Genomic DNA, 26,283 nt, shown 5'->3' with positions numbered 1-26,283 from the left:
GGATTGAGCACATTGTGCTGTGGGACAGCAGGAATCACGCATCTGGGGTCGCGCTCACATATAATAAACTGATGCGCACTAATGCTCACACTGGCTCATCTGACGCGCGCCTTTGGTTACGCGTCTATCATGGTGGTACTCGCTTAAATCGGGGATTATTTTAGAAAGACTCCGATGAGTAGGCTATAAAGGACATCTACTGCTAGTGCATTTGACAGTTTGTAATTATTGCCTCGTTTGTTGTATGAAATCATTGGTCTGCTCTTCGGACTTCCTCTTACGCATTAGAAAGCTTGTGATATCGCACAAGTTTGTATTTGGAATTGATTTTCGGACACGTCGTTTTGGAGATTTCTATCAGTCGGACGGTGGTCCTTTTGTATGGATGTAGTGGGTCGGACTGAGTCGGACCGATCCGGGGGTTCCAGACGCGCTTCCCCGAGATTCCCCAGCAGCATCACCGTCCAGCAGCAGGCGACATGATCCTTCTGGGAATACTTCTAAATCTGTTCTTCATTAAGGGTAAGACTCTTAGAAACAGCCTCCATGGCTTATTTCGACACATCAGGGTCACACTTATATGACCATGTTTATGCAGTATATTTACATAAAGTATTTACATTACATATTTACATAAGTAAGTACAGAGTTAATGAACAACGTGCATGTCATTATTTTGTAGAGCTGCCTGCAAATACACTTTGTTAGAATAACTGTGATAAATTGTATTTACATATAACGTAAAGAGATAGATAGATAGATAGATAGATAGATAGATAGATAGATAGATAGATAGATAGATAGATAGATAGATAGAGTAGTTTTTTTATGAATGGCTCTTTGTTTTAAGAAGGCAAACTAAATGGGACTGTTACTATAATAAAACCTTGGTATTGTACATTTTCTAAGAAAAAAGCTAGATGGATGGATAGATGTGTACTTTATTGATCCTGCGTGTTAGGAAATTGGGGCTCATTGACAGCCAGACACAGACTACAAAGCATACTACAATTCTTATAAAAAAATAAAAAAATAAAATAAAAAAAACCCCAGAAGAATAACAAATTAGAAGAATACGCATTATAGATATCACAGACAAAAGTGCATCTTACACAATAAATTCTACCAGTTGGACACACTATGCTGTGGATCATTGCATGTATATTGGACAGAGATTCACATTGTGCATGCATTATATTGTTCATGCAACATAGCTTTGCATCAAGAACATTTGTAAAAGCCAGAACAGCAGTGATTAAATTACAATTGCATGGAACTGATTGCACAGGTGTGTTTTAGGGGGACCGCTGTGCCATGTGCTTGTGCTGAAACAATAGAAAGGGCTTGATTTTCTAAAGTGCTGTACGCTGAGCAGAACAGATGTGTCTGTCACTCCCTACACATATCTGTGTACTTGCTCATTGTGTTTAACAAGCACCGTACACTCTTAAGAAAGAATATCCCAAATATAAACAGAATTCTATGTGGCTTGTAACAATAGCAGAACCCTTTATGTTGTAAAAGTAAAACCAACATAAAGAGCTTAAAAGAGTTTAACTTTTAATATAATTTAACTTTTAATATCATATATTATCAATATGAAATGGCGTTCAAGAAACACTCTTATTATAATGTAGCATACTGTGTTAGACATTTTGGTAATACTTTAACAATTTATCATAATATCATGCTTTTTTTTTCTTTGTTTTAGACAGTTACATTTCAATCAGAAATCGAGCGTTTAATAGCCAAACAGAGCAGTGCGATTTTTATTTCAGTCAATTACATGCATTTTATTTGTTTATTTTCTTACACTTTTCAATCACACCAGCATAATAGTTTTAATATCTCAAACATTTCAGGAGCTCGATAATCTGTACAGACCAGGACTAAAAATATAATTCTGTCAACAAAAATGAGACATCTGTCACAGTCAATATTATCCTAATTATGTGATGGCAAGAACACACACACACATACAAACAGAGACAGATTAGGCTGGTAAAGGGCAGCTCCATGGAGTTCCCGTAGCACAGCAACCAGCATTTGAGGGATCTGACTTTCTTTCCCCACCTGGGACGACACGCAATATTGCAATTGTCTAGTGCAAGTGCTTTGTAGCCCAAGTGGCATTCATCATCATGAGTGGTGTTTGTCGCACCCTGGTGCCATGAGAACACGCTGTAATGCGCTCGCTGATCGACAGGTTTATTTATTAGCTGTGTTAATGATTGCAGATTTGATGTGCTCGCTCGTGCTGTGTGTATCCCTGGGGGTCGGGTCGTATATCAGCCGCACGAAACGCATAGGGACCCCCTGATGGAGATCAAGTGGCAAAAAGACTTCATTTCCACAGTGTATTTGCATAAAGACTTGGCTGCTTGAATATGTTTTTAAGAGGCGACCTGAGGTGGAAAAATGTGTGCAAACATACAAAATCTCAGATGGACGCGTAGTTCTCAAAAGCAGAAGTCGTCATTATTGGGTGAATTTCTAAATTGGTGAATTGAAAATACAGCATTTTTTGAGTTCTTTAGCTCCAATAAATCTCCAGAGGTGGTCAGAACACTCTTTATTGGCATCTAAAGTTCCACGAAGACCCTTTGACATCATTGGAACCTTTCCATTCCACAAAAGGTTCTTTAAAGTACAAAAATATTTTTTAAATGGTTCTTTTAAGAACCGCTCAGTAAAAGGTTCTTTGGGGAACCAAAAATGGTTCTTCTAGGGCATCAATGTGAAAGCCCCCCTTTTTGAACTTTTGAGTAAAATGTCAAATTGGATATCACTCCTCCATCCGTTGTATTAGAATTTAATGCCAAGGTAATAAAACACAAACACGTCTTTTGAAAATGAAAATATAAAAAGCTTTACAATGATAATAACTGCGGAGACACGTCATCACATTGAAAAGGGTGCACTGAAGGCCTTTCAGCAGAAACGCGCATGTGCCAGTGCGTGCCAGCCGTGTGCCCAGGTGTGTTTGGGAAAAGGTACGCGTGCGCAACTCTGGACTTTGGCAGCTTCGACTCATTTGCCAGCGACAGCTGCTGACAGGTCTGGGAAAAACATGCCTGGCATAATGCTTTCGTCTCATGCTTGCTTTTACCCAAATTAGGTTTTTAGGAAAAGCACAAGCTGCACAAGTTAAGATATGTATTGGGATGCTTAACACACACAAGTGAACAGGGCTTTGTCAGCGCATATACTAATTGCATTGAGAAAAATATGCCATAATGCACTCAGATGCATCCCAACCAAGGACATACCCAGGGACAGTCTAATTACACGGCCATTTTTAGCAAATCAAAGGGGAATCGTATAGAACACTGCTTAAATAAACCGCACAGGGCCGGTTAACAAAAAGGTAATCTTCCCTCCGGGCATGTTTTCTTCACATATGAGGGGACTTTTAGGGTCTTTTCAGGGTCGCGTGTGTGTTTTGTTGATAACCAGGATTTGGAAAGGCAAACACAGTGACGGCAGATGGTGTTGGACTCTCTCGCCTCGACTGTAAGATTCAAGCCAAGCGACAGAATCAGAGAGAGCGTGTGTGAGCGCGTGTGTGCGTGAGCTCCACTCGCACACGGCTTTTATGATGATGTTGTAGCCAATTTTCATTAAAGGAGCTGAGCGCTGTGATTTAGCATCGAGGACCGTCTCAGCATCACGTCCCTGCTGTGAACTCCTTCCTCCCGGGGCTCTCGGATTGTCTTCCGTTTCTCCTCAGTGTCAATCAGACGGGCCCATCCGACCCGGTTCTTTAAATACCACCGTCATGCTTTGATGTGACGTGTCACCAATAGTGAATAGATACGGAGCTCTGACCCACATTTGACAAAACCCTCAATGCAGCAAATAACAGAGCTTGCTGAAAGTCTATATAGCAAATACGAGTGTATTTACTGTCAGAAAAACACTTAAATATAGCATTAATGGCTTCTTCTTTTTTTAGATGTGAGTGCTAAAGCGCACTCATTCACTGTTTTAAATGGGTACAAGGGTTTTGTTTGTGTATGTTTTTGTTGAGTAATTTGTCTAAATTGTTGGTTTGGGCCCTGAGATGTGGCATGCTGTAATTTAGCTGATGGATTCTTCAGATTTGTGTGGATCGACAGAACAGACGTTTTCTTGATATGTATCTTGATATAGTGGTGCTGGGTTTACCACAGAGGTTCAGACCACTGTACGCATTGATTAGTTAATCACGTTAGACTTGCGTGTATCGACAGCTGGAGCCGGTTTGCTGTCACCGACCATAAATACGGTCACACAAGGATAGATTTACAGTATGCGCTCACACTGTCTTTCTCTATTTCACTCACCTCTTTATTTCTTTCACTCCCCTGTACAGCTGAGCTTCACTGCAGAAACTGCGTCTGTCGTTCCCTCTCAGTGTGTGCAGGAGACTTAAAGCCTCAAGGTGTGTGTGTGCATCACTGTCACTTGTTAAATGTGATTTTTAGTGCGCGTGCACACACACACACACATATCTCGTAATACCCGGCCAGCATGTGTTTGATTGCCATCAGCCTCCATACTGAGACGGTTTCCTATTGTGTGAGGCGTCTGCTGTCTGTCACTCTGTTTACTTACTTTCTTTCCGTTTCTTTCTTGCTCATCACTCACTTTTAGAGTCCTCTGTGCACTCTTCGTTCTCTGAATCGCTCAATGTTCTCTAAAAAGGAAAAGACACAACAATTTGATATTTCAGATATTTTTATGTATTGATTTTATAATAGTATATAAACATTTATTATGCTATAATTTGGATTTTGAATTCCTTCAATATAATTTAGAATTATACAATACAATTTTAAATCAAATGAATTATACGATTGTTTGCATTAATTTAATTAATTGCATTATGAATTTAGCTGAGAACAGCCCCCAAATGGAGATAATTTAAAGACAGACAAGTAAAAATGGAATAGACAGAAAGTCAAAATATTGTTTGCTAAATTTTCATATCATTGATCATGATATGTCTCTCACTGGTCTACAGTCAACAACAATACATTTAGCAGACTTAGGGGCGTTTCACCAAGTATGCTTTTTAGATTTTTTAATTGTTTGCATGCTGTTGCGTTGTGTCTCGCTGTTTTTCAGCATCTAATGCCATGAGCATGTCTTGAAAACTTTTACATTCTATTCTATTTCATTGTAGTTCCGTCTATCTGTAGTAGCAGCTGGTGCTGTGCTGACTGCGGACACACATTAATTATTTTGATGATACCGAAATTCTCTATTATTATGAATTTTATAAAAAAAATTATTATAATAAAAAAAAAATATATATATATATATTAAAAGTGGATTATTTATTAATTCAAACAAATAAATTATTTAATATTATTACATCTAAAATTAACCACAAAAATTAATAAAGTCCCCATGAAATCAAAATTAAGTTTTTTGAACTTTTTTTGATAAACCTTATGGTTATCTATAAGCTAGTGTGCTCCAAAACAATGACACAAAAATTTAGCATTTAGAAGATATATGTATTTAAAACTCTCTTTTTAAAAGTCTCTTACTTCCGCGAATATGGATCAATGATTTTGATGACATCATTACGTCCCACCACCCCCCTGCATTATAAATAGAGGCTGAAGCTGCGGCTAAAACCGGTCACTTGTTCACACAATTACTCTTTTCTACATGGTGAATGGTGAACATATGGCACTATATAGGGGATATGGAATGATTCAGACAGTGTATTATGCTTCAATTGGGGCGAATGAAGTCTGGTTTCACTGCCGCCCTCAGTGCGCACTGTCTGCTCAGGTCCAGAGACACGATAGCACAGAGCGGATCATATGCGCAAGTCTGCGCAGACCATAAAACGTATCGGACCCATTTGAATTCTACACAGAATGCTATATTTTAAACTACACATCCTCAGCATGATTACGTTCACTGTTTTTCTTTAGTAACAGTTTAATATTAAATCTAAAGGGGAAATCTATTAGACCGTGGCTGTCCTAAGCTGTCAAATGCGGCTTTACCAAGCTCAACAGCTCTGGCTGAGCTGTGATATAAACAAAACGCTATTGGCTATTTAAAAAAAAGGGGAGGAGCTGCTCGATATGTCCCACCCTGTCTTCCTGTCTCAGATTATGTCAACACATTGAATAACGCTGTACATTTCAAGGCACTTCAGTGGGCCTTTTTTTAGTCACTGAGAATTTGTACATTGTCATTTTCATGATGTTTCTCGAATCCAATCTTAATAGGCAGTGTAAAGACATTCAGTGGTTGACTGAAAACTGTGTAACAACACAGCAGCATTGACTCAACCAATGGTGTGAGTTTAGGGCGTGGCTATCCGAGGGCAGATGGAAAACCTGTTTGAAAACATTTCTGCTTTGTGCCACTAGAGGTGCAGCAATGACACACTTCATCTTTAATGCCTGCTATGGACTGTGCGATTTCGGCAATTCTATAAGATCATTACAAATAACACTGTACGACGTGGATCTAATAACTTGGGTACGACATGTATGTAGACTGTACGATGATGACACCTATTGAATCGTAGGCTACGACGCAAGTTAGTATAGAGGAATAAAACATCATCGGCATGCACTAGTGGTAAACAAATAGAGCAAGAAGAATTGCACTTTGGCAAGTGTGGTATTTATGTGACCTGAAAACAAGAGGAGGAAGCGAAAGAGGAGAATATGGACACGGTCATTGCTAGGGAAAAGAGGCCAACTTGGCATGGCAATTTTGCAAATGGAGCTTGAGGTGAGTAGTTTTAAGTTTTAGCGCCATGTCGTGTAGATCAATACGCTATTTCATGCTGCATTTTTATTGGCTAGTCACTAGACGTAGGTCGAAGCAGCAAACGAGATGATCATGCTAAATTTACGATACTGTCAGAAAATTATCAAAGGCTATCTTTGGTCGCAAGAAACCGTCTTTGAAACTCTCTCACTGTACAACGTAGGACCAACGTTTAGAAGCCACGATCACAGAAATCGACACGCTTGGTCCTCTTTCGCCTGGGACAGCCCAAAATCGTACACTGTGTACCGGCCATAAGAAGAAAAAAAAAGAAACAGTGGCAGAACAAGCACCTGTCTTTACATTCCAACTTGCATATAACATCTCAATATTGAACTGTATACCATATATGTGAAAGATCAAAGTGTGTTTACTTGTCTGTTTAACTTGGGCCGCCGCAGTCGATGGTCTTTCATGCATGGATCATCGCTCCATGAGCTGTGGAAGGAGATGCTATTTTGTGGTAGTGCAGTCCTAAACCATGACCAGCGTTTAGTCTGCCGGCCACAGCCGTGGGTTCTCAATCACCACACGCTTTAAAATGAGGCCTAGTGCAATTACAGTCCCTGCCGCTGCGAAGGAAAACAGGCACAAAGGGGGATGGGGGTCAGGGGCGAGAAATACAAGGAACAGAAACATATGTCTCATGCTTCTACAGGAGTGCAAGACTTTTTCTGTTGCTACTTAATGAAAAACAGCAAACGTAGCCATGAAATTACACAGCCCTGTCACAGTTTCCCCTCAGGTCAGCCCGAGACCCCGGCTGATGGCGAGGACGTCTGTCAGGATTGAGCTTGAGAACGGACACAAAGCACAAAGTGTCTGTTGTCAAGGACTCCGCTTGAAACTCTTGATGTATGGAGTTGGTGAATGAAGATTTTCTGCTCGTTTAAGTTATCTGTCCCACTGCAATTGCGAGCCGACAAATTCCCTTTCAGAGAAGAGGTCTCTTTTAAATTATTTTACACATTATTAATTCAGCCCTTGGGTGCAAGTTAAGGGACTTTGATCTCCATTTTTACATGGTCACTGACTGTCAGAATGTTTTCTGTGTGTCTAGAATGCAGATATTATAACTGTGATGTATTACAGAGAAAATCCAGAAACTGTAATGTGTCATATCCAGACACACACAGAATCAGAATTCCACAGAATTGGAACGCCACTCATTCACAAAGTCCTACATATTCCCCTGGCCCTTTGCATATTCGTTTATTAAATATTTTGGCCAATATGACTGTTTTTATTAACCAGTAGGACTGTAGTGGTTCCATTTCAATCAGCCAACAGCCAACATTCAAAGTTCGACTTGGCAAACTTTACTTTTCTAGTTAAAAGTTACAGTTAAACCTCTTTGAATTTCAATTCATTTTAATTCTACTTCCTCACATTCAAATTCAGACTGCAATTCCACATCCTGTTTGCTAAAATTCAATTCAAATTCAGAAACTGATTCTCTTTTCAGTTCGGAATGTTGCATCTCAGCTGTTTGTAAGACTTTTTATGATGTTTAAATACATTCCACTGCGGATTTTCTGAAACATCATGTACAAAATGTGAAAAAGCCTGTATGAAAACACAAAAAAAATGTGCCATTACATCTGGGCCTGCTCACAACTGTTGCCAAATGTTGTCTGCAAAATTAGCTCATTGGTAAAGCATATTGTTAATAAATACTTGGTTAATTGATTTCAAAAACTGCCTTTACCCACTATCCTCCAGGGTCTGTTCCCTCTGTGGTGCCGGTGTTCCCCGGGACTGTGGACTGCTTAGAGGCTGTACTGGAATGTATATCAGAGCCGGAGTGTAAGCGACCGTTCCGGCACCTGGAGTACTGTGTGGACGAGGAGGCGGTGGCTCCCCTGGGTCTGGAGGCACGGCAGGCCTGCGTCGATGCCCAGAACAACCTCATGAACTTTCAGCCTCTGCAAGAATGCAAGTGTCAGCGAGGGGCTCGCGTAGAACAACAGTGCCTGAGCATTTACTGGACCGTCCGTTTTCCACAGGGTAAGGGTGTCTGAGAGAGCGTTTACCTTGCGTATGGTGACTGTTGTCAACCACTTGGATTTGCCCTTTATTTTTTCTCATTAAAAATCCTGGTTAATTTAAAAATGTTTCCTTCCAAGGACCCCAGGGGGCAGCAAAGGAGGTTCTGGGGGTCTTAAAAAAACAACAACAAAAAAACATTTTATACCAATATTTCCTCTGAAAACGGCTATAAAACCAATTTGAATGATCAATAATTATTTTGAGTTAATATTTTCTAGAAGTATATATATATATATTTATTTATAATTCTTTTTTACTTGTTCTATTTATCAAAGAAAAAAAATGCACCACGGTTTCGACAAAAATATTAAGCAGCACAACTGTTTCCAACACTGATAATAATAATTCATGTTTCTTGAGCATCCAATCAGCATATTAGAATGATTTCTGAAGGATCATGTGACACTGATTTGATCACAGGAATAAATTACATATTAAATTATAGTAAAAAAGAAAACAATCCAAAAATGTATTAATATTTTAGTTGTATTTTGTAATTATATTTCACAATATTACTATTTTGCTTTATTTTTAATTAAATAAATGCAGCCTTGGTAAGCATAAGAGACATTTAAAATCTTACAAACCCCACAATTTTGAATGGTAGTGTAAATATATAGAAGCATATACTGATTATTGCGTTTCACTCCATTTAATGAAGTTAAATGCATTGCAAATGCAGTTTCATGTGTTTTTTTTTAAGACTCCCAAGAATATTCTCTGACTGAACAGCTCATGTCCAGCAATTCCCAAACCAGTGAATGTCATGATGAAAGGAGCAGGTTTAAAGAAAGCGAATAAGAAAGTATAAGAGGGAGTAGGTAGCTCCAGAAAAAAATCATGCATAAAGAATTCAGTTAATCAATTTCAAAATGACTGCCTTTGTTCTGCCGGTCATAAACAGTGAACTCATAGATCTCACCGAATGCCGTTTGTTATGTTCTTTCAGGACATGCCAAAATGCTTTAATGAGAGTGTTGAGTGAGCTACCAGAGGATTTAGATTTAGGCAGTAATAGCATTTAATGACTGCACAGTAATGTATATGAAATGGCAAGGAGGCATAAAACCCAGTCAGACACTAAACAAACGACTGGCTCACTGACAGTGGTATCGTGATTAATTTCGCTGTTAACTCATCTGTTCATTACGCTCGGTGGGACAGACGCATATATGCAGGAACCGGAATTTGCTTCATTCCGTCGAGGGTGTCTGGTTCCGTCTCATGTGTTTGCTCATGAGCAAAAGAGATTACGGCATGCTGGTGAATGACGTCCGGGGGATCGTCAAGGCACGGCTGCAAAATTAATTGATTCCGAGTCCATATTCCCACCCAATATGGCTTATTAATATTAAATCTTCTGAAACAGGAAGATGGGTTCCCACAGCGACTCATCAAGAGTTGTTGTAAATGCTGACTAATCCCTGGCTTCTCCAGCAGCGGACTCGTCATGCGTCTGAGTGTAGCGCAGGGGCCGCAGGGGCCAGAAGGGCCCGGGCTGATCGGCAATCTCAGAAATAAGTGCTTTTAAAACACATCAAGTGGAAATGTCAAGTGTTCTCCTGCAAATGAAAACTGTCTGCGGCAGAATACGCAAGGCATGTAATTGTGAATGTAGCACACTTGATGTAGCGCCTCCATAGATTGAAATGTGGAGTGTGTGTCAGCGCGAACAAGATGACAAGGGATTCTGCCAGTTTGCATTTGTTTGAAGAGTCTGAGTGTGTGTGTGTGTGTGTGTGTGTGTGTGTGGCAGGTTTTGATAACCAAAATTTCAGAAAATGTCCCCAAAAGGATATCACAACATGACAAAACCCTCCTTCTGGGGATGTCAACACAAAAATAAAAGGCTTGTGAAATGTCTAAATGTGTTTTTGGGGGTTAGGCTAAGTGTTAAGTAATTATAACAAGACTTTATGGAAGAAAATATTTGTGGTGCTTGCTGACAAATTTTCCAGTATTTGCTAATTCATTACTAAGGCAGTTTAAGTTGTTGCTAGGGTATTCAGGAGGTAACTAAGGTGTTCTGGGTGGTTACTAGGGCGTTGCTAGGTGGTTTTCTTAAGTCTCTGATAGACTTTAGGTTTATTTATATACTGTAGTGCATTTCATACACAGCAGTAATTCATGCAAGTGCTTTACATAGACACATAAAACTAAGTTTAAAACCATTTAAAAAGTACATTTAAAGTCTCAGCAATGGTAAAAATACTCAGCAATGGTGTTGACTTATGAATTTGCACATGGTTTGACTTAAAGCATATTAAAAACTCCACATTGACATAAACAACATTAACAGCTTGAAATTCACCACAGGGGGGACTTTAAATAAATAAATAATTAAAAAGTAAAAATAAAAAAAAATAATTAAAAAGGAAAATAAATAAAAAGGAAAGAAAAAAATTATGAAATATGAAAAAAAGAAAGAAATAAAAGCAAAAATGTAGTTAAAAGTTTCATTTTAAAATAAAAATTGTAAAAATAAATAATGAATTCATAAAATAATAAAGTGCAATCAATGTAAGTGAATGATTTATGTAGCACAAATAGGACAAGATGCCAAACATGCCAATTTTAAAACTTCTATTCTTTTCATCCTTATATATTATTTTATAAACAATAGATATGAACAAAGTCCCCACAAGATCAAATATACAGTAAAGGCATGTGTGTGTGTGTGTGTGTGTGTGTGTGTGTGTTTCATACTCACTCATCTTGGCATGCGGCGTCCCCAGGGTTGTGTGATACAAATAGACTCATCGCTATTTTATCTTGTGTCTCGATCCAGACCCCTAAATCTGTGGACTGTCAGTTTAACAAATGCATATATCACAAACACTGGCCTCTTTTATTGAAATCCTTGAGAACCAAGTGAATCATAATCAAGGAAATATTACATAATCTCTGATTTGATTATATGCGTTGCTGTTAATTAAATCTAATGATAAGGTGTGCTTAATTAGCCTCAAACAATCTGATGTCTTCTAGTTGTGTGTGTGTGTATGCATTGCAGGTTATGATGACATCGAGACGTCCCCATATGAAGACATTGAACTGGAACTTGTGAGAAATACTGAAACATCAAAACTAGCCTCAATAGTTTCAGGTACTGCAGGCACATCAGTGACACGACCAAATAAAATGTTTTCCTCCACAGCTGAATGCCCTGTGATGATGGACGGCGTGTATCGCTGTATGTTTGTGTTTAATAGTGTTTTCCTTGTTGTCTTGCTGTTGTATTTGTGTGTGTAATATAAAAGGCTTTATACAGACCCCAAAAAGTATTTGGACACTTAATTGAAAGTCTCTTTTCCTCTTTCTCAGTGTCGTCCCTTCCTCTGACGGATCAGAACCAGTGTCTGAAAGCAGCTCAGGACTGCGGGTTGTACGAGAAGTGTGGTTCCCTGCGCTCTGAGTATGCGTTAGCTTGCACTAAGATCATACCTGGCACCAACCACTGTAACCGGCACAAATGCCACCGGGCCCTGCGGAGGTTCCTGGAGCGTGTTCCCGAGGAGTACAGCTTTGGTGTCTTATTTTGCCCCTGTTCGGATACTCTATGTGGGGAGAGGAGGAGAAAAACCATCGTGCCCTCCTGTTCCTATGAGGAGCGAGACGGACAGCCCAACTGCCTTCATCTGGAGAGCTACTGCCTCAAAGACAACCTGTGCAGGTGAGATACGTGTCTGTCAGCAGTTGTGCACAGTATAAATATCACATTTGGATCTTTTCAATGAATCCGTTTAATTGGATGAATTATTAAAGGGGTCATATAATGTCATTTTTGTACAAGCTAATATGATTCTTTAGGGTCTAAATTAAAAGTTTGTAATATACTTTAATTAAAAATTCTCATTAGTATTGTAAGAAAACACTCATTTTACCTGGTCAAAAACAGCTCTGTTTTCAGCACGCCGTTTCAGTGCATGTGTCTTTAAATGATAATGAGCTTTGCTCACCCCGCCCCTCTGTTCTGTGTGTACACCGTTTGTAACACAATAACACAATAACGAGAGCCCGTCTACGGACATTCTCTGACAATAAATGAGACTGCTGTCGTTCATTATAAACGTGGGATTATGAATTATATTGATAACGTCGTACATAGAAAACATGCCATAATGTACCCTGATTGTAAAAATAGCCACATTCATCGTGAAGCGTGCAAGCTATTTGCAAAGATTAATATAAAGATTAATATAAAGGTCAATAAAACGTTACACTCACTTGTTCTTCTGGAGGTTCAGCAGGAACACGAATAGTTGGTACTGATCCTTTTTTCAGGAGCAGCTTCTTAGCAAAAACAGCTTTATACTGACCCTCGTTTGTAAAGCAGTCTGGTGAAATGATTCGCGCAAACATGACAGCATTGACGTTGATCGTGGGGAATATTCCCTTCGAAAACAAACTCAGCCACTGCGTCTTCAGCTGTACGGATTTAGAAACATCATCAATATGACTGCTGTGTTCGTTATTACACCCAAGAACAGAACACCACAATCGTTAGACGCCATTCTACCATAGACTGTAAAAAATATGGACAAAGCGTCTGTGACGTCACCCATAGACTTTCTGAAGAACGGGTTTGAAGCCGTTTATGGGGGGTATGGGCGGCGCCATCTTGGAAAATCTTGGGAAATCCTAACCCCGCCCACCTTCTGACGCAGCGCACTCAGCTCGCTCTGCTACTCCGGTTATCTCTGTGTGTATATTTTAGGCAACGAAATATGTTATAAAACACCATACTAACTCTTTTCGTTTTCATTTAAAGAAATCTTAAACTATAGCCGCTTTCCGACCAAGTAGTTATAGGAACTTAGTTCTAGGAACTGTCCACTTCTAAACAGTTCTAAGAACTACTCTCCCCCAAACTCGGTTTTGCTGTTTGCGTTCGCACTGGCCAAGTGGCCATAGGAACTGGTAGGAGGGGTAAGGGAGTGACGCAAGCACGGTGACTTTTATTTTGACGGCGCGACGGACCTTTATTTTGGCGGCGCTGAGAACGCCAGAGCAAACAATGCTCGCATTCTCTGTGTTTATTAGTTAGCGATCTGTCTAACAGTACTGTTTAATATGTTATTAGATAGAACTGTTATAGAAATTAGACAGTATATGAAAAAAGGTTATTAGCCTATGCCGTGTGGTTGATGTCCAGTGTTGCTAGCTGGGCAGAAATACATAATCATGTTTGGCTTGGTCCCCTCAAAGTTGCGTTGGATTTTCTCATCAGCATAAAGGTTTAGAGACCCATCTATCACTGTTTTCCATGTTTGTATAGTTAGTTTATGGAGTAAATATATAGGCTATAATCTGTGTGTTTACATTCTAGCTGTTTTAAAAATGGCGGGTGCTGGTGTTCCGCGTGCGTTCGGTCAATCAGCAACACTAACGTCACGGGTAGTTCCTATAGTGCTGGTTTAGACCCTACTCTGAAGTAGGACCTAAATTAGTTCCTACAAATGGAGTTCCTAGAACTAAAATCGTTCCTAGTTCCTGCGGTGCGAACACGCCGACATCCGGGTACTTTAGCCAATAGTTCTAGGAACTGTGAAAAGGTTCCTCCGGTCGGAAAGCGGCTATTATAGCCACGCAAATGTGGTTCAGGCAGCGAGTATTGATTATATTCACTGCACATAACGTTTGCCCATTTATAAAAACAAAACAAAATATAAAACACAAACCTGCCTCTTTTCGTTTTAAATATAATATAAAAATATTAAACATTTTAATATGGTCCAGGCAATATGTGCATTTGTACTAAACAACAGATGTTGCAGTAAACAACATTACAGATCATATTCGTTGTATTAAAATTTAAAATGACAAAACTCAACCCAGTCTCTTTTTGTTAAATTTCAGTTTTATCAATATTAGCTATTATAAAAGTATAAGTAAAAGGTACAAGAAGCTATACAAATAAAGCAAACAATTCAGTCAAACATACAAAGTCAGCGCTCGATCTAGTCTAACCATACAACGGTAAAGTTAAATAGCTTATAAAGTTATGAAACTTCCCCTCAGCCAAAACGATTGGCCAGGGAACAAATTATAGATTTACAAGACCAAAAATCGCCCGTTAGATCGCACAAGACGAATTATATCTCATGTTTAACCACTACAGAGACGCCAGAGTCAGCGGCAAACCTCAGAACGACTAGCCGAGGAAAGGCTGTTCCAGGCGGGGTACATGAGCGCCGAGCGCCCGGTCATCACTGGATCTCACAACTTGATACAATTTTCATAAATCTTTATAAATAAACCACAGATTTGAGCTTTAAACAACTACATTCTCGCCTGAAAAACTCTTAAAACTACATTTCATGATACAGAAACAGTAGTATTATATGTCAACTGTATTAAAAAATGGCGCTTCTTATGTTGTCATTCTCCGTGGCGCTGCCTTGTCAGCTGTCAATCAAGCTGTCAATCAAAGTTAACCACGCCCTTATTGTCATACATTTTATATCTAAATACGATCTAAACTAACGAGTTAGAAAAAAATTCACAGCCCTCATGGTTGTCAGGCACTCGGAAGATATCGAAAAATACAATAAAAGTCCATGGGACCAACCTGTAAAAACATTAATTTATGCTGTGAAAACGGACATTTTAACATGGGGGCTATGGACATTTGCTCGCTTTTGGGACCTCGCCCTAGCGGATTTTCGATGTATTGCAGTTTTTCGCACTTCCGGGTAGGCTTCATTTTTCAGATCAGAATGTTGCCGCTTGCATTCTACTCAGCACTCCAGCTATCAACAATGAACGCGCCGGTCGGCGCGTGCTATGATTGACAGATCGCTCGCGAGGGCGGGTCTGTGTTTGAAACGCTGCTGTCAATCAGCCATCGTGGGAGGGGCGTCGATTTTGTGACGTCACAATATCGAACAGCTTGATTTGAGACAGGAGGAAACATATAAGAAGATTAAAAAAAAAACACTGGATGGATTTTTATCATTTTATGATGGTTGTGTACAGGCACTGCCAACACACATTTCAGTACAATCAACTTGTAAAAGTGCATGTACCATTATATGACCCCTTTAATTCACAAGTCAACAACCCATTGAACCAAACCAAATCTTATTTCTGATATGTCAGAAATATTTAATACCAGAAATGTTACAAATAAAACATATCTGAAATATGTTTACTGCCTCTTCTGAGAAAATGCCCTGCACTTTTCAAATGTTTAAAGGTCAGTGCGATTTTTTTTCGAAAGAAATTAAATCTTATTTGTCAAGGATGCTTTAATAGATCAAAAGTGACAGTAAAGACATTTAAAAAACATTTCTAGTTGAAATAAATGCTGTTGTTTTGAACTTTCTATTCATCAAAGAATCCTGAAAGAAAATGTACAGTTTATATAACAGTTTTCAGCAAAATATTAAGCAGCACAACTGTTTTTTTTAACATTGATAATAATAATAATAAGAAATCTATTAAAACATAATGATAAAAGCTATTTTAAAGTATTTTCAAACACACATAGTTGATTTTAATAAACAGCATTTATTAAAGCAATTTATTGAAAAATGTGTTTTTTTTATTTTTTTATTTATTTGAAAATGCTAATTATATTTAGCTTCTAAGGATACCTTTACGATACTTTAGTCAATGTTCTAAAAATGGAAAAGTTTTTACATTGCATTTTTCGCATACAATCGACAGCGCTGTCAAAATGATCTCCGTTCACACGGATCCACGAAAACAATTAAAAACGCTGTATTCTGCTGCCAGGCCGGTAGTTGGCAATGTCACTTTGTAAAGAAACACTACGCGCCTATAGACTGCACACGACGTCACCATTTTCACAAATTAACGTTTTCACAACTGTATCGTTTTCAAAAACGTGCGATTTGAACAAATTTTCAACTAAAAACGGAAACTATTAATGCATTTTGGCCGTTCATTTACACGACAACGGTGTTTTAGGGGCCTGAAAATGCAAACTTATGAAAATGGGTTTCAAAGTGAAAGTTTATTAAAAAAACGATACTGTTATCGTCTCCATGTAAACTACAAAAACGTGAATTTGTGAAAACGGTGGCGTCGTATGCATGCGTATTACGTGTTCAGTCTTCAGGCACGTAGTGTTTCTTTACAAAGTGACATCGCCAACTACTGGCCTGGCAGCAGAATACAGTGTTTTTAGTCGTTTTAGCAAATCTGTGTGGTCGGGGATCATTTTGACAATGTTGTCTTCTGTACCTGAAAAATGCAAAGGAAAAACCTTTTCCGCTTTCTTTGAATGTTTTAAAGCATGTGACATGCCTCGACAGAATGTCAGAGACCAAATGATGATGTAAAAATCTGCTGAATCAGTTCTTTGAAACAAACTGTTTGAAAGAACCAATTTGTGTAACCGATTCTGACATACCACACTGTCATCAGATGTTCTAACCCTCATTCAGACTAGGCAAAGCTCAGCTTTGATAACAGCACAGCATGATAATTTCCACCTTTCTTCTTGAAGAACAAGACCTCCCTTTTATCTTCTTTTAGAAACAGATGTCTCTGGCAGTTATGCTTATCTAAGCATCATTAATAGCACAGAACATGCTGAGCTGGATGGAAGAAAGGACAACAGGTCGCATACTATATGTTTAGACACGTATACTGTGCATTTAAACAAGGATAAAAATGAGAAATGTTTGGAAAATGCAGACACTAACCTTCAGCATGGACACATTTTAGTTAGCGTGGTTCGTTTTCTCAAAGGAGGCAGTCCTTTAAAATAATATTACGAAATAGCATTAGAAAAAATCTAATCACTCATTAAATTACTGAATCCCAATTTATTTCTAAAGCAGTGCTGTTGTTGTTAACTAAAACTACTATTCAAAATTGTTTTTCATTAATCGATTAAATAAGGTATGAATATTACATGAAAAATGTATACTTAATAAATGTAACTGAAAAATGTGAAATTATACTTTGGCCACAAACTGAAATAAAATATGTTTAATTTCTAGTACTAAAATGACTAAAACTTAAATAAAAATAATAATAAAGCTAAATAGAAATAATAAAAAAACATTAACTAACAAGTAAAACCTACACTAAAATTAAAAAGGAAAATGAAACATTTTTTTATTTCAAAATAGTAATAAATACTATATTATATAAATAACAATAAACAAACAAACACTGTTCTAGTAACACTGTTCCACAGTAACACCAACATTTCAGAAGGAGGCAGCGTAAAAATATTTTTTAAAAGTAAAACAACGGCTCAAGACCGAGCAGAAGCATTAGCAGTTCAATGACCAAGCGTGCATTTGGTAAATAATTAACCTAATATAGCTATCACCCACATAACTTGTTTGTCAGTAAACCAGTTACAACTATAGGGTGAACATTAGCCTACATTACCTACTTAATATTCACAAACAACACTGTGTATATATATATATATATAAAAAAAATCTGATTTGAGCATCTGATCATGCATTCTGTGTATATATTTCCTCTGTCAGAATTTGAAATACATTTTAGTTGAATCATTCTGTGTCTGTATTCAAATTTGTCTGGTCCATCAGGTCAAGACTGGCTGATTTCCAGCAGAACTGTCAGCCGTCTTCTGTCTCTCCCTCCGGCTGTCTCCGGGAAAGTGGAGCCGTGTGCCTCAAGGCCTACGCTGGGCTCATCGGTGAGAAACCACCTTGGACGACCTTGAAAAAATGGACGCTTAATGAAGAGTACAAAACGCACAAATCGATACGCCACTGCGCAGTCTGTACTTAAATAATATTACATTTTTAATGACGAGCACTTCTGCGTCCTCATGGAGTGAGTTCACTCACTGAATTGGTAACGGGGAAGATTGGTCAGTGGAGTTTGGGTTCAACTTCATGTCGTGGGTTTCACTTATGTTGAATTAGCAGGACAACCTGAAGCAACATAATTAAAGTGGAGGGAGGTGGATAGACTACACTGCTTGGAGATTCTCCCAGATGGGCTTCGGGCTAATTGGCATGGGATCTTTTTCTCTGGCTGGCTCTCATCCCCTCTTTCTCTCTCCCTCTCTCCCTCCCTCCACAGGTACCATCATGACACCAAACTACGTGAGTAACAGCAGCACAGAGGTGTCTCAGTGGTGTAATTGCGAAGGCAGCGGGAACCAGTGGCAGGACTGCCTGCGTATCCTGCACATGTTCACCAGCAACACCTGCCTGCGTGAGTATCCCAGAATATCATTTACAGATCATCTTAATGTCAGAGAAAATGAGTGTAAATATGGCACTGCTCTGACATATTTGCGGTATAACATTCACAATTTTTTTTCTGTGATGACATTTTTCCTATTGAAACGAAGTTGTTGTGGGTTCTTTTTTTAAATAGCCAATTGCCTTTAGTTTAAGTTACGGCTTGGCACAAATCACAAATGAGATTTCATTACCATCATCTTCTCCTGCAAAAAAAAACTCCCAGTAATGTCACAAATCTTTTTTCTTTCTTTTTTTTAAAGAATTGAATACTTTTATTCAGCAAGGATGCATTAAATTGGTCGAAAGTTTCATTTATAATTTTACAAAAGTTTTTTTTTTCAGGTTTGTAAATGCTGTGCTTTTGAACAGGAATAAATTACATTTAAAAATATATTAAAATGGAAAACTGTTATCTTAAATTGTAATAATTAAATTGTAAATTCACAGTATAACTGTTTTTACTGTATTTTAGCTCAAATAATTGCAGACTTGGTGAGCATAAGAGACTGCTTAAAAAAATAAATAATATATATATATATATATATATATATATATATATATATATATATAAAATTACTGAGCCCAAACTTTTGAAAGGTAATGTATGCCTACTCTAAAGTTTCAGAAGTGATCTCAACAATGTCTTAAACTGTGCTCAAAAGACTGCAATCAAGATTTTAATACGAACTCAAGCATATTTCATCAAATTCTTCTGAGACAAAAATATCTGAACTATGCTATCCACAATAATTTATATATGCCCAGAGATAGTCATTACTATTTTTGGTCCATTTTTGAATGTGGATATGGACTAAATGGATATAGGATACAGATAACTATTCTTATTAGCAAGTAAAACTGTCAAAAAAACAAAAAAACAATCTTAAACTCACCCGATCTCTTTACCTGACAGGTAATGCCATTGATAACATGGGAAGCTCCACCCCTCGTCCAGGAACGCCCCTTCCTCCACCGCGCCCCTCGCCTCAGGTCCAGCGTGATGAGCTGAACATCAACCTGCTGCCTGAACCCAATGTAGTGAGTAGTGAACACAGAACCACCATAAAACTATCAATCTCCTCCAGCTCCAATGCCAACTCAAAAATAATTTACATATAGAAGAACCATTTATAAAGCTCCACCGATGATTTCTTTGTAAGCACAATAAACCTGATTCTTAATTCTTGTTGTGGTAATAGCCTCGATTTAACAACCGAATGACCCACGAGTTTGGCCTTGTGTTTGATTTTGGCTCTTTGATACATCAGATTTACCCGCAGTCCTGCCGCTTTGAGCATACTGATGGATCAGAGAACTGAAGTGAAACGTTTATGCGCGGCTGATCGTGTCACTGCAGAAAACACACGGTCACATGCCGTCGCCCCAGCAGCCGCAACAGTGAGCACAAAAACGCTTGTTCAGAATCCCCACCTTCTGCATTTAGTGTGGCTTCCCACGTGCGTAATGGATGCTCCCAAAATATTCCTTGTTAATTTACTGTATTGATTCAACTGTGTTTTTGTTGTTCTGTCTCTTTAACGCCTTTGAAAGAAACCTATTTCTTTAACCAAGTCAATAGGTCACGATGCTAAAGGTCCTAAAGGTCCAACCTCTAACCCACTATGACCTTGTTAAGATGTCCTATTTGGTCTTCATCATACTTTAAAATGGTAATTTCACGGATATGTTCACTTGATGCCATGGTTTTCAGGCATGCGCAAAGATGGTAAACAAATGGCACATGTATCTAAAGAGATCACTGTGGGGTCGAATCAAACTGCCTGAACTGCCACCTTCAATTCAATCAGAAATAATCACACAACCCACAGGCTCTCAAGAACACAATCATGGAAAGGAATTAAATCTATATCGATTTGCTCTTCCCTTTAGTCAGATTACATTGTGCTTTGGAATGAGGGTGTCAGCTTTATTTTTCTTTCATTATGGCCAACCGCCAAACTTTAAATGACTCAATGAGGCTTAGTAGGCAGCGTCACTGGATCTGATCTTTTATTTGTCTTGTGGCTACCTTGGTTTTATGCTGTATCTGAAACTGACTATACACTTTGCATCAATTTCTCTAAACATTTATCAGTAGGCAGTGAAAAGTTATTTGCATTAGTGTAACTCAATGGTTCTCAACCATTCCCCCCCCCAACAATTCACATTTTGCATCACTCTTTTGTCTGACACAACCCATTTCAGGTCTTGGAGACTCTACTAATGAGCTGATGACCTGAATCAGATGTGTTTGATTAATGAAACATGCAAAATGTGTGGTGATGAACATGACTCCAGGAACATGGTTGAGAACCACTGGTGTAACCTCTACGGTCCTAAAGACCGCAGTCAGTTGCTAATGCGCCTCTTGAGATCAGGGAAGTAAGGTTTATCTGCACAGCTCTCACTAGCTGGCCTCTGGTAGTATTTATTGGCTGTCGGTGAACATGTCAAACTAACGATCAAAGACTTCAGATTTTAGCCTAGGATCAGAAGAATCTTTTAGGATTTGAAAAATGTGTCTCAGATGGCCAAATTGTGGCCAAAATCATACAGTGTAAGTCCAGTTTAAATCAAACAAAAGACAAAGAAAAATCACTCACTGCTCTTGACTGAATAACTTTTGTAACTTTAATAAGGATTAATCTCGGTTTCAACGCTGGTAAAAAAATATTTATGGCTGGTAGATTTTCTTAAGTCACCGGTCATTGGCAGTTGTGGCAAAAAGTTAGTTTTAGGCCCTATAAATAAATATATAAATCTCGAGTGCAATTAAATAAAAATGAATAAATAAATAAATAAAGTGGCTGGTGAAATCTTCTAAAATAATTAAAATAATCAAATTAATCAAATTAATTTTATATTTTTGTGTTTTATTTGGTTTGCTACTTCTGAAAAAAATGCTTTTACAGTTATAGCATCTACCAGGAGAGGCAAACTGTTAACGCTAACTAGCCAAACCTTGACCCCATTGACAAGCTATTAGAATTTGCATAATATCTGTGCCAAAGTCATTTCTTGATAGACAAATAAGCTACTAGAGCTTCAGGGAGAAACACCATCCGAATAAATCATCTTGTACACTACTGATTTTTTTGTAATGAATATTTCTTGCAAAAATAATTTTGTTGGCTACTTTTTTAATGGTTGTCAATAAAGAAGCTTGCTTTTTGACAGCATAATGGTGTAGTACTAAAGCGAATCGGCTAAATCCTGACCCCCTGGCTGTGTTATTAGCATTAGCAGTAGCATAATATCCAGCAAAAGTAATTTCTTGATAGCCGCGCAGCTTTTAGCGCTTCAGGGTATGACACAGTGGTGATAGCAACACTTACTTGACTATATATTGTAAAATGGATTGTGTATTCGCTGCCCACATAGAAGAGAAGCAAATAATCCCTTGGCATCCATAGGCATACAGACTTTATCAAGAAATGCTGCTCTGATCTGTGTGTCTTTGTGTTCCCATGTCCTCGCTTTGGACTGCGTTCACATCCTCTGTTCTCAGAACACACAGACCACAGCATTCAGCTTAGAGATAATCTGGGCCCACAGACAAAAAGGATTCAATTCAGTTTCTGCTGTCATTTATTTCTTTCCTAGACTCACTCTCTCACTTGTGTTCTCCAGCAAATCTCTCCTCTCCAAATGTGCCCGTCTTTCCTGATCTGTCTCTCTTGATGTGCTTCTCACTTCCTCGGCCTGTCTCTCTCTCTCTGAACGGATTAACTAAAGGTGTTTGCAAGCACGGTGCATCAGTCAAACTTAATTAATATTAATGTATTCGTACCCATCTGTCTGTCTCTCTCTCTCTCGCTACCTCTTTTTCTCTTTCTCCTTCTTTTATCGTTCGTTCCTAATCCCTCTCCCTCACGATCTCTCCGTCCCTCTCCCTGACAAACACTCACCATCGTACTGCTCCTACTTTTCTAAAAATGTATTTCTCAGGTGATTCATTTATTTCTCATATGATTCAGTTCACATAGTTCACATCATAACTTTGCCTCAGATATTTCTCATAAAGCTATATATTATAAACTATAACTATAATTACGCACACAGAGACACATATACACATGCATAGATTGTCATGTGAGCTGGATATATATATACATAAGTTATAATAATAAAATATTAATAATAATCAAATAAATTCCAGCTCACATGACAATATATATATATATTCTTTCCATTGTTTGTTGCTGCTATGTTGTTGTTATTGCAGTGATCACTTGGCATGTTGTTTACTTTGTATTAAAGGAAATGTAATTAAAAGACACTTTACCAAACACTCTAACTGCCATTAGTCAGACTGAAAATAGACCCGCCTTCAAACTAATGCCATACACTGCAACAGTCGGGTTCTGGAAGTAAAAATCCCATTCATTTACTCCATAGGGGAATTGATTTGAACAATAAAATATAAGCCTTTAAAGACAGACCTACTACGAGCTACGAGGTTGTTAATCAATGGTATATGCTTTTGTTGAAGATATCAACCATCATTATATAAAAGACATTACCCATGATTCAGCAAATTGCTCCAAAAGAACACTTTAGTACTCGCCCACTTTCATGAAGCTCTGTGAATGACCTGGAGTCAGTTTCCCTAAGCTCTCAAACTACTTAATATGTATTTATGTATCTTTGCCTTTTTGTTACATTTTCAAATACTTTTTTGCTTCAAATCAAAGTTTGTAATTTTGTGATTTACCTCAAAGCTGGTTGATTTGGTTAATGGCTTATAAAAAAAAAATCCCTATGGGAAAAGATAAATACTTCCAGAACCAAGGCCGCTGAAAAAGTGGAAAGGCACTATTGCACTCTATTGATCGAAAGTGTTGCAACAACTTAACCCTTGTGCTGTGTTGAAGGTCTTTTACCTAATTTGGTGTTCCCGGTCAAAAATGACCAGCCTTTTGAATTCCTTGTAAATCTTTCATTATGCTATATTATCACCAAATGAATTCAATCTTTTTGTCAACTTGTTTTCTTTCAATTAGCACAGGCTGTGTATTTCTTTTTGGAACGGTTTGATCATAGGCCTCATTGATCTGAGCTGATGCACCTCAGTGTTTTTAGTGAAAAAGTTACTCGTGCTAATTTACCTCAAAAAATAGTGCATAAGTTAAGATTAACGGCCCTGATACACTCATGGCGAAGTTCTTTTTCGTTCTTCGCTTAGGGGTAAAATAAAGTTTGAAATGCGTGAGCAGCGTACATCCGACGACGTCCACACTGCTGAGAGCAGCGTTTAGATGAATAAGTTAAAATGTGCTGCGTGCTTTCCTCTCAATAATGAAATAAACATGCATAACAAAAATGAGAAATCAGCAAGCATTTTTTTAATAAAGCATAAGAAAAGCATCCGATCATAGGAACATGGATATGTTTGCATGAGCTCTGCAATTCGGTACTCTAGTAAAGTTATGTCACGTGTATTTATATAGCACTTTATACAATAGATTGCCTTAAAGCAGCTCTCCAATGTGTTAATGTTTTCACTTGCGGACGTCTGACCTCGACGGACTGAACAGGAGAAATGAATCGGAAAAGATTTAGATTTTGATTTAGATTTGATTTTGTTCGAAATTACATCACAGTTCGTTTTTCAATTTCGCTTTAAGTATATCGGAGCCTTAATAAGGTCTATGATCAAAAGTTCCAAAATGAAATACAAAACCTGTCCTAAATGAAAGAAAACAAGTTGATAAAAGGATTAAATCCAATATTTGGCACAAATCTTGCCACATTTTTGTAGGCCGGTCTTTTTTGACCGGGAACACCACTCCTGTAACAAGGTGAAAAATTGTTTTTTAGAGACATTCCTCTCTGTTTCCAAAAGGTGGTAGAAAGTGAAGAAGAAGATGAGGAGGAGGAAGAGGAGGAAGAGGAAGAAGACCAAACCGGAGGAGGGTTCAACGTCATCCCTCCGTTCTCGGACAAGGCGACAGTCACTAACCTGGGCTCTGAGGCCGGGAGAGTCCACAGCTTGGCCACCACCCTCTCCGTCCCTCACTTCCTGATCACGGTTCAGCTGCTGATTTCCCTTTTCTGGGGGTAAAACCCTCACTCACACACATACACACACACACACACTCACTCTCTCTTACACAACACACGCCAACACACTTATTCATGAAGTACTCGCTTCCATCCAGACTCTACAACCTATCATCGAGGGATGACAAGAACGACAGATCGGAGGGCCAAACGAGCGGACAACTGTTCTATCCCTCTTTCCTTCTTTCATTCATTCTTTTTCTCCTTCTCGGGAAGAGGGTCTGCTATAGATATAGCTGCTTGTTCATTAGGGAATCGCTTTCTGAACGGGATTCCCCGCCTGAATCATTTGAATCACACAGAAGATTCACAACTCCTCGGACTGACGTTAGCCGACGGTAACCTGAATGATTTGGTCGTACCATGTATCTATTGTATAATGTCAGTGTGCTTCAGAAAAGTGAGTTAAACCAGGAAAACATTGCCGTCAGTCAGCATTTCCTGCGTTTGGAAAACCCGCCGTGTTTGTTGTCGCTGATCATGTCGTTGTATGAAATGAGACAAAATGTACGTGTGTTTGTAAGTACGTGATTCGCTTGACATCACGAGAGAAAAAAACGATTCCAGAATCTTCCGTTTCTCTCTCCTCCATGTTTGGAGAGTCAGGCCGCACACCTAATCACACACACACGCCTCTGCCCTGCTGAGGAGCCGATCGCAGATGCAAGCGCTTTTCATTTATTGCTCTATCTGCGATGTGCTTTCATTTTTTGACTCAGCACAGACTGCGCACTCTAACCAGGGGCATAAATATAAAACACGTCCACGAACAGAAAAAAACATGAGTAATAAAGCCGAAAATAAAGAAATAAACACGCTAAATAAATAAATATGTGGCCGCACAGCAGGTGTCGGAGTCCGGTCTGGGTTTAGAACCCGAGGGGAAGAAACAGGAAGTCATTTTCCAAACGCCTGTCGCCTGGTACCTCTCCCTGTGCCTGTTGTTTTACTTTCACAGAGATAATGGCTTACAACACAAACTGTTTATCTTGTTGTGTGTTCACGGGGACGAATTACTCGTGATGGGAACCAAATAGAAAAAAGAGATCAAGGGAAAGAACAGACGGAGACGGGGAGAGACTCAAACCCTCCAGCCAAGAAAAAAAACTAAAAAACATACAGTCTAGAATCACATGCTTTTTCTGTTTCTTATAAATCTTTTGCTGACACC

The 26,283-nt window shown here is 38.5% G+C and overlaps 1 protein-coding gene across 1 annotated transcript; it reads left to right on the top strand.

Annotated features, from left to right (window-relative positions):
- Positions 1–26,283, top strand: gfra3 (GDNF family receptor alpha 3). Its single transcript, XM_084133791.1, has 8 exons — positions 1–522; positions 8,512–8,796; positions 11,852–11,944; positions 12,163–12,511; positions 18,381–18,490; positions 18,883–19,017; positions 19,963–20,087; positions 24,895–26,283. The coding sequence occupies exons 1-8, from the start codon at positions 480–482 to the stop codon at positions 25,111–25,113; spliced, it is 1,359 nt and encodes a 452-aa protein (XP_083989917.1). The 5' UTR covers positions 1–479; the 3' UTR covers positions 25,114–26,283.

The sequence above is a fragment of the Abramis brama genome, assembly GCF_963993115.1.
Source record: "Abramis brama genome assembly, chromosome: 13".
Taxonomy (NCBI): domain Eukaryota; kingdom Metazoa; phylum Chordata; class Actinopteri; order Cypriniformes; family Leuciscidae; genus Abramis; species Abramis brama.
The sequence above is the reverse complement of the archived record's forward strand: the minus strand, read 5'-3'. Positions and strand labels throughout refer to the sequence as shown.